This window comes from Aotus nancymaae, unplaced genomic scaffold, assembly GCF_030222135.1.
Source record: "Aotus nancymaae isolate 86718 unplaced genomic scaffold, 86718_ANA_hifiasm-v0.15.2.pri h1tg000018l, whole genome shotgun sequence".
Lineage (NCBI taxonomy): Eukaryota > Metazoa > Chordata > Mammalia > Primates > Aotidae > Aotus > Aotus nancymaae.
This window is the reverse complement of record NW_026988430.1, coordinates 5,330,268-5,345,520: the sequence shown is the minus strand read 5'-3', so window position 1 is coordinate 5,345,520 and position 15,253 is coordinate 5,330,268. Positions and strand designations below refer to the sequence as shown.

Genomic DNA, 15,253 nt, shown 5'->3' with positions numbered 1-15,253 from the left:
ACAGGATTTCACCACATTAGCTAGGCTGGTCTCGAACTCCTGACCTCAGGTGCTCATGTGTCCCAGCCTCCCAGTGTTGGGATTACAAGCCTGAGCCACTGTGCCCGGCCATTTTCACTTAACTTTCAAATGAGCATTCTGTGACATTTGTATCAGCTTTTAATTTCTCCTGTGTATACTGTACACTCATTTGTTGTCTACCCCAAAACACTGTAACCTCTTGAAGGTCAGGGATCTCATCTTAGCTCTCCATGTTATCCCTTTCAGACCCATGGTGCTGCTGAGGTAGCTGAGACTTCCCCAGAGACCACCCTCTTTCTTTGGACCTTTCAGCTAGAAATGCCAGGATATTCTCTCTCTCTCTCTCTCTCCCTCTCTCTCTTTCACACACACACACACACACACACACACACACACACACACACACGACCAGCCCTCAGCCAGTGCCTTTGGGGGAGTATAAATACCCCCCAGCTTCCTCACCCTCAGGTGGGATAATTCTAGAAGTGGGTTTCCCTATGGAACTAAGCTCTAGTTGCCCAGTATGAAAGCTGGCCTCATAGTCCCTGGAAGTGGGGGCCAGGCACAGTGGCTCATGCCTATTATCCCAGTATTTTGGAAGGCCAAGGTGGGAGGATTGCTTGAGGCCAGGAGTTCGAGACTAGCCTGGGCAACATAGTGAGACACCCCCTGCCATCTCTACAAAGAATTTTAAAAATTAGCTGTGTTGGCACTTGCCAGTAGTTCTTGCTACTCAAGGGGCTGAGATGGGAGGATCGCCTGAGCCCAGAAGGCGGACTGCAGTGGGAGCTGTGATCACACCACTGCACTCCAGCAGGGGCAGCAGAGTGGGATCCTGTCTAAAAAGAAAAGTCCCAGGATTGGCCGTCTCCCTTCTCTCTCTCACCCTCTCACCTTTTCTTCACCTCCCGGATAATCTACTTGCATTTGAATCCTCATCTCCAGGTCTGCTTCTGGGAGAACACAAACTAAGAGAACACACGGCCCTCCCTCACTGGGTATTTGCAGCAGGAGGAATGTGTATTTAGGAGAAGCAGGGTAGTGAGGCTTTTTATAATGGGGGTTAAGAGAGGACCATGTTTATAAGAGAAGCGGTATTCCTTTTGGGACTTCCCATAGTAACTTTCCAGGGATGAAGTTCTGGAACCCACTTATTTTGAGGCCAGATAAAGCCAGGCCGTGTATTTAATTAAAACAGAAAAGGCTCCAAGAGGCTCAGGGCATTGTCCTGGGCCTACGGAAGCAGGCGCCGTGTGAGGAGTTTCACCGTGAGTTTGAGACTCAAGATGTAAATATCTACACACTTTCTTGTCTTTTTGGGGCAGACGATAAGACATCCAGCTGTGGTGAGGAATTAAACAACAGATGTCAGCTTATTTAAGAAAAAGGGAATTCTGGAAAGGACTCTGTTCACTAAGTTGCTTTTGTTCTCAAGGAACGGCGGCTTCCCGGGGCACCCGAGGGCATCTTGGTGACGGGAGAGTCGGCCTCATCCACACACCAAACGTCGGCTTCCTTCAGATACAGGTCTCATTTCCTCCTAGGATGACTTTTTTACATAATAAACTTGTGGTAAGGAGAAATTACAAGCTTGTCAGGGTCGTGGGTGGAATTTGACTTCAGCAGAGTGGGAGCTGAAGAGAGTGTAGAAGCTGTGGGGTAACATTTCCTTCGAAGTGGAGCTTGGGGGCTTGGCTTTCAGCTGCCGTCTCTGTTGGAGAGGTGGGGCAGGGTCTCGGGGGTCTCCTCGGCGTTGGGGTTGGAGTGGAAACCCTTGGCCAGGCACCGGTAGCGCTTTCTCCTGTTGAGCTTGTAGATGCGAATTCTCTCTTTCTCTGCCTCTGGGTCGGCAAGAATTCCATCCCAGCGCAGACTCTCATTGATCCGGTTCGAAAGGTTCTCTGCTACTTCAGCGAAGTCGGAGAGGCTGACGGTGGAGGAGTCGGGAGGCAGGTGCCTGCTTTCTACCTTGCTCTGTCTGTGCTCTGGTCTCCGGCCACGGTCTTCACCGGGACTTAAGATGTCGTGAAAGGATGGGGAGAGCGGCCGGCTCTTCGGGCTCTGGCTCTGATGTTTGTCTGCTGAGGAGACGAGGAGGTTAGTGGTGGGGCGAGGTCTGCTCTTAGCCTGCTGGGATGGTGCCCAAATCACCAAAGATGGAAGGGGGGGCCTCTACCCAGGGCTCAGGCTGCCAAGCCCACCGGCCTCATGCCCACCCATTTCCTGTGTGCTTCTGCTCAAGTCATTCTGGGGTGGGAGGAACAGTTCACTGAGCAGACACTGAGCCAGGCCCTCTGGGTAAAGGCTCTAGGCCCTGTTGCTCGGGTGAGGAAACTCCAGGAACCTGCCAACGTTCTGAGCGAACAGCAGAGCTGGGATCAGTGTGGGCTGGCCCCAGTGCCCTGTTTTTCCACCAGCTGTGCTGCTCCCACCCACCCTCACCGCGTGCTCCCCACGGCTGTTTCCCAGGTCTGGGAGTCTGTGACTGTGCCCTCGTCTAGACAGTCTATGATGGGAGAAACGGAGAACAGAAAAGCCTCCTAAATTTGACTGATGAAAGCAACACTATGCCAAGCCAGAAATGCTTCTGTCGTGTGGCTTGTACTGTTATTTATTTATTTTTTTTTACATCAATAGCATGACAGAATTATTTAACATGCACATAAAATGCTACAAATTGTGGTTCTTTCATCAGCTCATCCTTGTGTTTTAGGGGAGAGAGAAATATCTCCTTCCCCAAGAAAAAAAGAAAAGAAAAAATGATCTTTTGACGTCTCCCTACCTTTCTATTCCCTAAAAACTATCTAGTGTCCCCTGCTGACGGTATGAGGTACATGCCACTGTAATTTCTTTCTTATTTTTTTTGAGATGCGGTCTTGCTCTGTTGCCCAGACTGGAATGCTGTGGTACAACCTCAGCTCACTGCAACCTCTGCCTCCCAGGTTCAAGCGATTATCCGGCCTCAGCCTCCTGAGAAGCTGGGACTACAGGTGCCCGCCACCACATCCAGCTAATTTTTGTATTTTTAGTAGAGACGGGGTTTCACCATGTTGGCCAGGATGGTCTCAATCTCCTAACACTCTGATGCGCCCACATCAGCCTCCCTAAATGCTGGGATTACTGGTGTGAGCCACCGCGCCCGGCCATGCCACTGTAATTTCTACAGTGAAAAGCTACACCAGAAGGACACTGAACTGCTAAATTTCTTTTTGCAGATACACATGGTTTTTTTTTTTTTTTTTTTGAGACGGAGTTTCGCTCTTGTTACCCAGGCTGGAGTGCAATGGCGCAATCTCGGCTCACCGCAACCTCTGCCTCTTGGGTTCAGGCAATTCTCCTGCCTCAGCCTCCTGAGTAGCTGGGATTACAGGCACGTGCCACCATGCCCAGCTAACTTTTTTTTTGTATTAGTACAGATCGGGTTTCACCATGTTGACCAGGATGGTCTCGATCTCTTGACCTCATGATCCACCTGCCTTGGCCTCCCAAAGTGCTGGAATTATAGGCTTGAGCCACCGCGCCCAGCATTTTTTTTTTTTTTTTTGAGATGGAATCTCGCTCTGTCTCCCAGGCTAGAGTGCAGTGGCATGATCTCGGCTCACTGCAATCTCCACTTCCCAGGTTCAAGCGATTCTCCTTCCTCAACCTCCCAAGTAGCTGGAATTACAGATGCACACTACCACACCCGGCTAATTTTTGTATTTTTAGTAGAGACAAGTGGTTCACCATGTTGGCCAGGCTGGTGTTGAACTCCTGACCTCATGATCCACCTGCCTCAGCCTCCCAAAGTGCTGGGATTACAGGCGTGAGCCACTGCGCCCAGCCATATAGGGCTTCTTGACCTGAACTGCAGAATTTTCTCCCTGAGAACTACTTATCTTCTTATTGCTCCCTTCCCACACTGCATGGTGGATGTGGGCAAGGCTGCCACTCCTGCTTCCTGCTTGTCTTGGTGCCCGCTCTGCCACAGAGGGCCAGGCCAGAACTGAAGCTTAGGGCCATCTCCCTGACAGCCAAAGCCACTGAGGTGGAACAGACGGGTAACAGTGGACTCACAGCACTCACGAGCACCTGCATTCTCTGTCACTGCTGCACTCTCTCTCCTCAAAGTGGGTGCTTAGTCCCCTTGTCAAGATATCTAGGGGTTCTACAAGAAGAGCTTGGTGAGATGTAGGGATGGGGGGTTTGTAGCAGGTGCTGTGTGTTTGTGAATGTGTCTCTGAGAGACACTGCAATTCCTGCCTGCATACGACCGCGCATGTGAATGTATAACGTATGAACAGTGTGTGTGTGTGTGTGTGTGTAGACTGTAGAGTGTGAATGTGTGTGCCCGACAGGGTGAATCCATAACACATGAGCAGTCTGTGTGTGTGTGTAGACTGTAGAGTGTGAATGTGTGTGCACGACCGGGTGAATGCATAACACATGAGCAGTCTGTGTGTGTGTGTAGACTGTAGTGTGAATGTGTGTGCCTGACAGGGTGAATCCATAACACATGAGCAGTCTGTGTGTGTGTGTAGACTGTAGTGTGAATGTGTGTGCCTGACAGGGTGAATGCGTAACACAGAACAGTCTCTGTATGTGTGTGTGTGTAGAGTGTGAATGTGTGTGCACGACCAGGTGAATGCATAACACATGAGCAGTCTGTGTGTGTGTAGACTGTAGTGTGAATGTGTGTGCCTGACAGGGTGAATGCATAACACGGAACAGTGTGTGTGTGTGTGTGTAGACTGTAGAGTGTGAATGTGTGTGCCTGACAGTGAATGTGTAACACAGAACAGTCTGTGTGTGTATAGACTGTAGAGTGTGAATGTGTGCATGACAGGTTGAATGCATAACATATAAACAGTCTGTGTTTGTGTGTAGACTGTAGAGTGTGAATGTGTGTGCCTGATAGGGTGAATGCATAACATGAACAGTCTGTGTGTGTGTGTGTAGGCTGTAGAGTGTAAATGTGTGTACCTGATGGTGAATGCGTAATATATGAACAGTCTGTGTGGACTGAGTGTGAATGTGTGTGCATGACAGTGAATGCATAACACATGAACAGTCTGTGTGTGTAGACTAGAGTGTGAATGTGTGTGCATGACAGGTTGAATGCATAATGTATAAACAGTCTGTGCAGGCTGTAGAGTGTGAATGCGTGTGCATGACGGTGAATGCGTAACATATGAACAGTCTGTGTGTGTGTAGAGTGTAGAGTGTGAATGTGTGTACACGACAGGGACTCATGCTTTAGTTTTTCTTGTTTTTGTTTGTTTAGAGAGACAGGGTCTCGACTGTTGCCCAGGCTGGAGTGCGGGGGTGTGATCATAGCTCACTGCAGCCTGGAGGTCCTGGGTTCAAGTGATCCTCCCACCTCAGCCTCCCAAAGTTTACCCTTTAGTTTCCTGTGATGGTGTTACATTGATATGAACGGGGGAATTGTCGAGGGTTTCGGGAGTATAGGAGGATGTCACAATGACTGGTGTAATGGGGTTTGTGCAGTCCCTTGGTGGGTGTGGGGTGGAGTCCGTGCATGAGGACATTTTATACACACATCTGTGGGTGTGGGGGCCTACAGCACATCCAGAGGCAGTAGCCTTCACGCACGAGGTGTGAGGAGGAGAGGCAGGAGTCTGCGTTTCTCTGTACACTAGAGTGAGGTTCTTTCATGTAGCGTCAGTGTCTTGTGAGGAGGGCCTCTGTGGGGAAGGTGCAGACATTTAAGATTGCCAGTTTTGGCTGAGGGATTAGGAAGTTGAGAGGGTGTCTTTGTGTGGGACTGGCAGGCTCTTAGGAATGGTGGATGTCTGTGGGATTCTCTGTGTGGGGCTAAGGGACTGCAAAGTTGGTGGATGGTCTCCATGGGTGCAGCTGGGGCATCGCTGTGCTGCTGACAGGCATGTGTGGAGAGCAGGAGGACCTCTGTCTGGGACCGCTGAGCTTTTGTTTCCGGTCTGACGGGTCTCCAGATAAATGGGGGTCCCTGGGAGTGGAGGGTCCCGGAAGAATCTCCAGTACTAGAGCTGACGCAGCGGTACCAGCTGCTCCTCTTACCGTCCCCCTTGCCAGAACCCTTGATCTTCTTCCTCTTTTTCTTCTTCTTCACCTTCCGTTTGGCCAGCTCGGAGGCACCGCCTGTGATGGGGGGCAGTCTAGACCGCCGGGGTTCCGCAGCGCCGCCCTCCCGCTCCTCCTCCTCGCCATCGTCATCCTCTCCGTCTTCATACCCCGACGCCCCCACCCTACCGCAGCGGTCCATCAGCCCGCTGGGCCGCGACCCGCCCTGGGGACTCCCGAGACCAGCTGCCAACGGGTGGGCGGCTCTGCGTTCGAACGGCCGGGCTAGGGCCACGCGTCTCTATGGCGACCGCCCCTGCCGCGCCTGCGCAGTCAGGACACTTCTGCCTGGAGCCCCGCAGACCGTGGTGTGCGCATGCATGCGTGCTTCTGTTGGCGCCCTCGGCACCTAGAAGTGTTCTGTCGGAGATCGCGGCACACAGCGGTGTGCGCATGCGTGCTTCTGTGTTGGCAACCTTGGCACACAGTGGTGTGCATATGTGTGCTGTCGGAGACCTCGGCACATAGCATTGTGTGCATGCGTGCTTCTTTCAGCTACCTTGGCACACAGCAGTGTGCGCATGCGTGCTTCTGTCGGAAACCTCGGCCACAGCGGTGTGCGCATGCGTGCTTTGTCAGAGTCCTCGGCACACAGCGGTATGCGTGTGCGTGCTTCTGTCTGTAGGAAACCTCAGCCACAGAGGTGTGCGATTGCGTGCTTCTGTGTGTTGATAACCTCGGCACACAGTGGTGTGCGCATGCGTGCTTCTGTCGGAGCCCTCGGCACCTAGTGTGCGCGTGCGTACTTCTGTGGGCCGCCTCTGGCACAGTGGTGTGCGCATGCGTGCTTCTGTGTTGGAAACCTCGGGCAGTTGACCGCGCAGAGGGGTGGTGGGCAGGGAGATTTTAAATTCTGGGCTGATACGCCTGTGGTCTAGTACTGTGCTTTTTCAACATTTTAGTTTTAATTGCTATTTTTTGAGACAGGGTCCTGCTCAGTCGCTTAGGCTGGAGTTCGGTAGTGCAGTTGTGGCTCATGGCAGCTTCTGCCTCTGGGTTCAGGCAATTCCCAGCTCATTTTTGTATTTTTAGTAGAGATGGGATTTTGCCATGTTGGCCAGGCTGGTCTCGAACACCCAACCTCAACTTACCCGCCCGCCTCGGCCTCCCAAAGTGCTAGGATTACAGGTGTGAGCCGCCACACCCGACTGCCTTTTAAAAATTTTATTTTTAATTGTTAGTTTTTTTTTTTTTTAAGATGGAGTTTCGCTCTTGTTACCCAGTCTGGAGTGCAATGGCGCGATCTCGGCTCACCGCAACCTTCACCTCCTGGGTTCAAGCAATTCTCCTGCCTCAGCCTCCTGAGTCAGTAGGATTACAGGCATGCGCCACCATGCCCAGCTAATTTTTTGTATTTTTAGTAGAGACGGGGTTTCACCATGTTGACCAGGATGGTCTCGATCTCTCGACCTCGTGATCCACCTGCCTCGGCCTCCCAAAGTGCTGGGATTACAGGCGTGAGCCACCGCGCCCGGCCCTAATTGTTAGTTTTTAAGACAGGGTCCTGCTTGGTTGCCCAGGCTGGAGTGCAGTGGCGCTATCATGGCTCACAGGAACCTCCACCTCCCAGGCTTCAACTATCCTCCCACCTGGGCCTCCCACCCCCAAGCCTGGCTAAGAATTTTGGTGTTTGGTTTTAGTCTGGTCTCGAACTCCTGGGCTCCATTGATGTTCCCACCTCGGCCTCCCAGAGCCCTGGGATCACAAGCATGAGCTCCCACGCCCGGCCTCCTGTACCTTTGTAAATGCTGTGTATTCTCACCTCAATTTTTATCACCTAAGTTTCAGTCTCATGCATCTACCCTGGACTCTCAAAGCCAGTGTGTCCCAGACAAACTTACTTCTCCATGGTTTTCCATCTCAGTGAACAAAACTGCTGGACTGGCCGGAAACCTGGCGGCCTTCCATGTCCCCCACCCTCTCCCTCGTCCCTTACTGTTGGGAGTAAGTGCTTATCTTCCGATGTTGCAGGGAAGAATCAGCATTCAGACAAAAGGCTTCTCAGCAAGGCTTTCTTTTACTTTCTGCAGAAAAGGCACTGCTCTCCAGTAGTCTGGTCATGAGAGTGCACACAACAAAGGAGACAGCACTATTTATAACCTGACACGTCCTCCCTGCTACTGTATCCGGCCTCCACTGGCTGGAGCAGGACCTCACATTCTATACTTTATTCAATTGGCTAATAACTTAAAACTTTCCTAAATAGACAAAGGGGGAGAGAACAAAGAAAAGAGGAAGATGCTCACCAGATGGTCAAGGAAGCGGCTCCAAATAAGGAATGGCATGAACAGTGGGCTGGGACTTGCATGCCCAAGAGAGTCAGAGCAGCTGGGCTGGAATACAGGGGCTAATCATGGATTGGGACTTTAGAGTAAGAATTTGTTACTCTTTAAGGCTTAAGATAAAAACTTTGAAGAACTTCTCTATTCCTTACACTTACCCAGGCTGAGGCCAACTGCCAGTTCTGGCCCTGGGTCTTCTGGGTCCTCTCCTGAATGGTCTGTGCTTTCAAAGCCTCTCCACAAACTCTGTCCACACGGCTGCTAGAACAGATCCCTCCCCACGAACTCCATCCACACAGCTGCTAGAACAGACCCCTCCCCATGAACTCTGTCCACATGGCTGCTAGAACAGACCCCTTCCCATGAACTCTAGCCACACGGCTGCTAGAACAGACCCCTCCCCACGAACTCTGTCCACACAGCTGCTAGAACAGACCCCTCCCCACGAACTCTGTCCACACAGCTGCTAGAACAGACCCCTCCCCACGAACTCTGTCCACACAGCTGCTAGAACAGACCCCTCCCCACGAACTCTGTCCACACAGCTGCTAGAACAGACCCCTCCCCATGAACTCCATCCACATGACTGCTAGAACAGACCTATTCCCGTGAACTCCATCCACACAGCTGCTAGAACAGATCCCTCCCCACAAACTCCATCCACACGGCTGCTAGAATAGACCCCTCCCCACGAACTCCATCCACATGGCTGCTAGAACAGACCCCTCCCCACGAACTCCATCCACACGGCTGCTAGAACAGACCCCTCCCCACGAACTCCATCCACATGGCTGCTAGAACAGACCCCTCCCCACGAACTCCATCCACACGGCTGCTAGAACAGACCCCTCCCCACGAACTCCATCCACACGGCTGCTAGAACAGACCCCTCCCCACGAACTCCATCCACATGGCTGCTAGAACAGACCCCTCCCCACGAACTCCATCCACATGGCTGCTAGAACAGACCTATTGCCATAAACTCTGTCCACACAGCTGCTAGAACAGATCCCTCCCCACAAACTCCATCCACACGGCTGCTAGAATAGACCCCTCCCCACGAACTCCATCCACATGGCTGCTAGAACAGACCCCTCCCCACGAACTCCATCCACACGGCTGCTAGAACAGACCCCTCCCCACGAACTCCATCCACATGGCTGCTAGAACAGACCTATTGCCATAAACTCTGTCCACACAGCTGCTAGAACAGATCCCTCCCCACAAACTCCATCCACACGGCTGCTAGAATAGACCCCTCCCCACGAACTCCATCCACATGGCTGCTAGAACAGACCCCTCCCCACGAACTCCATCCACACGGCTGCTAGAACAGACCCCTCCCCACGAACTCCATCCACATGGCTGCTAGAACAGACCCCTCCCCACGAACTCCATCCACACGGCTGCTAGAACAGACCCCTCCCCACGAACTCCATCCACACGGCTGCTAGAACAGACCCCTCCCCACGAACTCCATCCACATGGCTGCTAGAACAGACCCCTCCCCACGAACTCCATCCACATGGCTGCTAGAACAGACCTATTGCCATAAACTCTGTCCACACAGCTGCTAGAACAGATCCCTCCCCACAAACTCCATCCACACGGCTGCTAGAATAGACCCCTCCCCACGAACTCCATCCACATGGCTGCTAGAACAGACCCCTCCCCACGAACTCCATCCACACGGCTGCTAGAACAGACCCCTCCCCACGAACTCCATCCACATGGCTGCTAGAACAGACCTATTGCCATAAACTCTGTCCACACAGCTGCTAGAACAGATCCCTCCCCACAAACTCCATCCACACGGCTGCTAGAACAGACCCCTTCCCACGAACTCCGTCCACACGGCTGCTAGAACAGACCCCTCCCCATGAACTCCATCCACACGGCTGCTAGAACAGACCCCTCCCCACGAACTCCATCCACACGGCTGCTAGAACAAACTTTTAAAGACAACCAGACAATTGACTCTCTTGCTTAAAACTCTCCAGTGACGAAAAACAAAACATAAAACGTCTTCCAGAGGTTCCTCATCACAGTTCATGTCAAGATCTAAATTTGTGTGGCTCCTGCCTGTAATCCCAGCCCCTGGGGAGGCCAAGATGGGTGGATGGCCTGAGCCCAGCCCGAGCAACATAGTGAGACCGCATCTCTACAAGTATTAACCATCTGTGCTGAGGCACACCTGTGGAGGAACTCGAGCCTGCAGTGGGCCATGATCGCACCACTGCTCTCCAGCCTGGGTAACAAAGCAAGACTCTCTCTCTTAGAAAAAAAGGCGTGGCTTACAGGTCCTGGTATGATGTGTCACCTGCTTTTCTTTCCAGGTTTATCCCCCACAGATTATATTATTTGAAAATGGCTGCAGAGGTTGGGCAGGGTGGCTCACGTCTGTAATCCCAGCACTTTGGGAGGCCGAGGTGGCTGGATCCCTTGCGGTCAGGAGTTTGAGACCAGCCTGGCCAACATGGTGAAACTCCGTCTCTACTAAAAATACAAAAATTAGCTGGGCATGGTGGCATGCACGTGTAATTCCAGCTACTTGGGAGGCTAAGGCAGGAGAATCGATTGAACCCGGGAGGCGGAGGCTGTGGTGGACCAAAATTGCGCCACCGCACTCCGCCCTGGGTGACAAAGCAAGACTCCATCTCAAAATAATAACATAAAAATGACTGCAGTAATATAATATCTCTTGTCCCACATACTCTTCAAGAATCTTGCCATTCCCACAGCAAGACACAGCATCTAAGTCCACTCTCCTTCAATCTAACAGGCTTGTTGACTTGCTTGTAACCAATAGTCTGTCGCAGAAGTGCCCCAGTGTGACTTCTCAGTCTAGGTCATAAAGGAAAGGCGGCATCCATCCACCTTGTTAGCCCATGACTTGCTTTCTGTAGGAGTCCTGAGCCTCCCACTGAGTCATCTGAGGACCCCGAGGCTGCCAAACCTTGAGAAATCCCCAACTAGACCACGTGGAGGGTCTCCAAGATGTGTGAAGGGAGCGGACAACGCCTCAGCTCCTCTAGCCCCCACTTCTCCCATCCAGCTGTAGTTGCAGAGCAGCAGCAGGAGAGAACCCAGGCCAGACCCACGCAGACAAGCCTTTCCTGAATTCCTGACCCAAAGAAGCTGTGAGATAATACCATGGTTGTAGTTATTTAAGTTACAAAGGTTTGCAGTGATATGTTATGCAGCAGTAGATAACTGAGATGTGTGTGTGTTTTTAAAGATATGGAATGGTACTTATTTTATCTTTTATTTAATTTCAACTTTTAGATTCCAGGAGTACATGTGCAAGTTTGTTACGTGGGTATGATGCATGATGCTGAAGGTTTGGGGAATGGGTGGTCCCATCACCCAGGTAGGGAGCACAGCACCCAGTAGGGAGTTTCTCAGGCCACACCTCCCATCCCCTTCTCCCTTCAGTAGTCCTCCAGTACCCATTGAAAAATCAGTCTTTTATTTTAGCCATTCTAGTGGGTACAAAATTGTATTTCTCTGTGGTTTTAAGTTGAATTTCCTTGATGGTGAATGAAGTCAAGCACTCTTTAATGTGCTTTCTGGCCATTTGTATCTTTTTTTTTTTTTTTTTTTTGAGATGGAGTCTCGCTCTGTCACCCAGGCTGGAGTGCAGTGGCGCGATCTTCACTCACTGCAGTCTCTGCCTCCCAGGTTTAAATTATTCTCTTGCCTCAGCCTCCCAAGTAGCTGGGATCACAGGTGTGCACCACCATGTCCGACTAATTTTTGTATTTTTAGTAGAGATGGGGTTTTTCCACGTTGGCCAGGCTGCTCTCGAACTCCTGACTTCAGGCAAGCCACCCGCCTCAGCCTCCCAAAGTGCTGGGATTGTAGGCGTGAGCCACCGCGCCCAGACTGTCATTTGCATATCTTTAGGTGTCTATTGAAGTCTTCTGGCCATTTTGTAATGTGGTTGTTTACTGTTGATTTGTTGTTGTCTGTATATAACTTGGATACAGGTGCAGATACATAGCTACAAAGATGTGTTTCCAGGTCTGTAACTTATCCATTTTCTGAATGGTATCATTGGATAAGCAGTAATTTAAGATTCTGATAAAGATTTTCTCAATTTTCCATTCATTTTACCATTTCTTTTTTTTTTTGGATACTGTCCAAGGAATCTTTGCCTACCCCGTATTGCAAAGGCAGTGTGCTGTGTTGTCTTCTGGAAGCTTTTATGCTTCTGGTTTTATGTTAGGTTCATCATCTACCTCAAATTTTTATTTTTTTTTGAGATGCAGTTTTGTTCTTGTCACCTAGGCTGGAGTGCCGTGGTGCAATCTCAGCTCACTGCAACCTCCACCTGCCAGCTTCAAGCGATTCTCCTGCCTCAGCCTCCTGAGTAGCTGGGACTACAGGTGCCCGCCACCACACCCAGCTAATTTTTTTTTTTTGTATTTTTAGTAGAGATGAGGTTTTACCATGTTGGCCAGGCTGGTCTCGAACTCCTAACCTCAAGTGATCCACCTGCCTCGGCCTCCCAGAGTGCTGGGATTACAGTCATGAGCAACCATACCTGGCCTGACTTTATACTTTTGTAGAAAATCAGTTAACTTTATGTTTGTGAATCTATTTCTGGACTCTGTTTTGTTCTATTGTTCTGTCTATCCTTGGACCAATATCACATTATCTTGACTTATTGTCTCGTAGCTTTATGGTAAATCTTTTTTAAAAAAATAAAAATAAAAAATAGAAGTGGATTCCCAATGTTGCCCAGGCTGGTCTCAAACTCCTGAGCTCAAGTTACCTCCCGTCTTTGCCTTCCAGTGTGCTGGGGTTACAGGTGTGAGCCACCACACTCAGCCTGTGGTGAATCCTGGTATCACATAGTACAAGTCTTCCAGCTGTGCTCTTTTCGAAGATCGTTTGGACTATTCGAGAGCCTTTGCTTTTCCATGTACATTTTCAAATCTTCTTGTTTATTTCTTAAAATCGCCTTTGAGATTTTGATGGGGATTACATCAAATCTATACTCTCAGTCAGCACTGAGTAAATGACAGTCGTTGGTGTGTGTGGACGCCTTGCTTTATCAGGGGCTCTTCTGTGAGTTTGGATGTGTGTCCTCGGTCTTCCCATCTCCTGGCAAGCTCCCCGACGTGTCCAGCTCAGCTCAGCATGCAGCGACTGTGCAGTGTCTGCCTCTGGCCTGTCTGCTTTAGTCTTTAGGAGCGAAGTGAAAGGTCTATGGCAGAAGTCCTTTGTGCGGGTGACCAGCTGCCTTGGGGTGTCTGGGGTTTGCATTCCAGATGCTCTTTCATACTCACCCTGATACTTGCAGACAGGTGGCTGGAAAGGCTGGCAGCCCTCTTGCCCATCTTTGCTCTCAGCTGGTCCTTCTTGCCTGAATGCTTAGCTGGCAGGAGACAGTGGGATCATTTCTCGTCTGAGTTGAGTGAAGGTTGTGTCGAGGCTGTGTTGAGCCAGCCAGTGAGCTATGAAAGAGAAAAGTCACCTCAAGCAAAGAGAGGCGTTTTATGAATGCATTTTATTTATAAATAATCATAAACCGCCCATGCGAGGAAAGCTTATGTAAATGTTTACAGGGGTTTTAATTGTACATGATTCCATCTGGCCTCCTTTGCTGTCTCTGACTTCTGACTGACCCATCCCTCCTCAGCCCACTACAATTGTAATTCTTGCACCATTGCGCTACCAGGGCCGCTTTACAGTGTCACCACTGTTCTTTCAAGTCACCGAGTCCAATGGACAGCATTTGTCCTTGTTGTACCTGACCTGCCAGCAACATTTGACACTCCTGACTGCTGCTTCACCTTGAAATGTTGCCTCTGCTTGGCTTTTGGGACATCAAACTCATGACTCTCTGGTCATTCCGTCTCCTTTGCAGGTAAATCCTACTTTCTCAGCCACGGAACATTGGGCTTCTTCCGAGCTGGCCTAAGGACTCTGTTCTTGAAGCTCTGTCTGTATGTTTTCTTAAGGTATTCTCATCTACACTCACAGCCGCAATCACATCCTATACCCAAAATCTTCCAACATCCAGCCCAGCCTCCCGTCTTGCTCAGACCCACCTGAAGCAGAGACTGCTGGCTGCTGTGTGGGCTGTGTTTGTTCAGCCTCCCTCGAATGCACACTCCAAGACTAGGAATTGAGTGCGAAGAGTTTATTTGGGAGAGGATCTTAGGAACGTGGGTGGAGGAGTAGATATGTGAGGTGGGGAAGGCAGGACAGTTAATACAGTTTTCATGATCCTGCCAGCTCCCTCTGTGTGCAGCCACAGCTCAGTCCTCTGGGAGAACTCTGGGAGATGGTGAAGAACATGTCAGTGATCCCAAGGGAGAGGTGCTGAAGCTGGTGTTATCCATCACCTCTCAGAAAAGGTGCCTTCTGGAGGCACTGACTCTGCGGCACTTCTGACTTGTTTTATCTGGGCCAAAAATGCAACCGGAGTAAAGCCTCAGGCAGTCACAGGTGTTTGCAGGAGGAAGCTTTCTGCATGAGGAGGTGAATGCAGGGTCACAGGTGTTTGGAGGAGGAAGCTTTCTGCATGTGGAGGTGAATGCAGGGTCACAGGTGCTTGGAGGAGGAAGCTTTCTGCATGTGGAGGTGAATGCAGGGTCACAGGTGCTTGGAGGAGGAAGCTTTCTGCATGTGGAGGTGAATGGCAGAGTCACAGGTGTTTGGAGGAGGAAGCTTTCTGCATGAGGAGGTGAATGCAGAGTCACAAGTGTTTGCAGGAGGAAGCTTTCCGCATGAGGAGGTGAATGTAGAGTCACAGGTGTTTGCAGGAGGAAGCTCGCTGCATGTGGAGGTGAATGCAGAGTCACAAGTGTTTGCAGGAGGAAGCTTTCCGCATGAGG

General features: G+C 50.7%; 1 protein-coding gene across 1 annotated transcript; it reads right to left on the bottom strand.

The window, feature by feature from the left end:
* Positions 1–571: 571 nt before the first annotated feature.
* On the bottom strand, positions 572–6,518 carry LIAT1 (ligand of ATE1). Its single transcript, XM_064378001.1, is given in 3 exon segments — positions 572–2,099; positions 6,061–6,281; positions 6,283–6,518. Coding segments are annotated over 3 exon segments (837 nt in total). The 3' UTR covers positions 572–1,719.
* Positions 6,519–15,253: the final 8,735 nt, after the last annotated feature.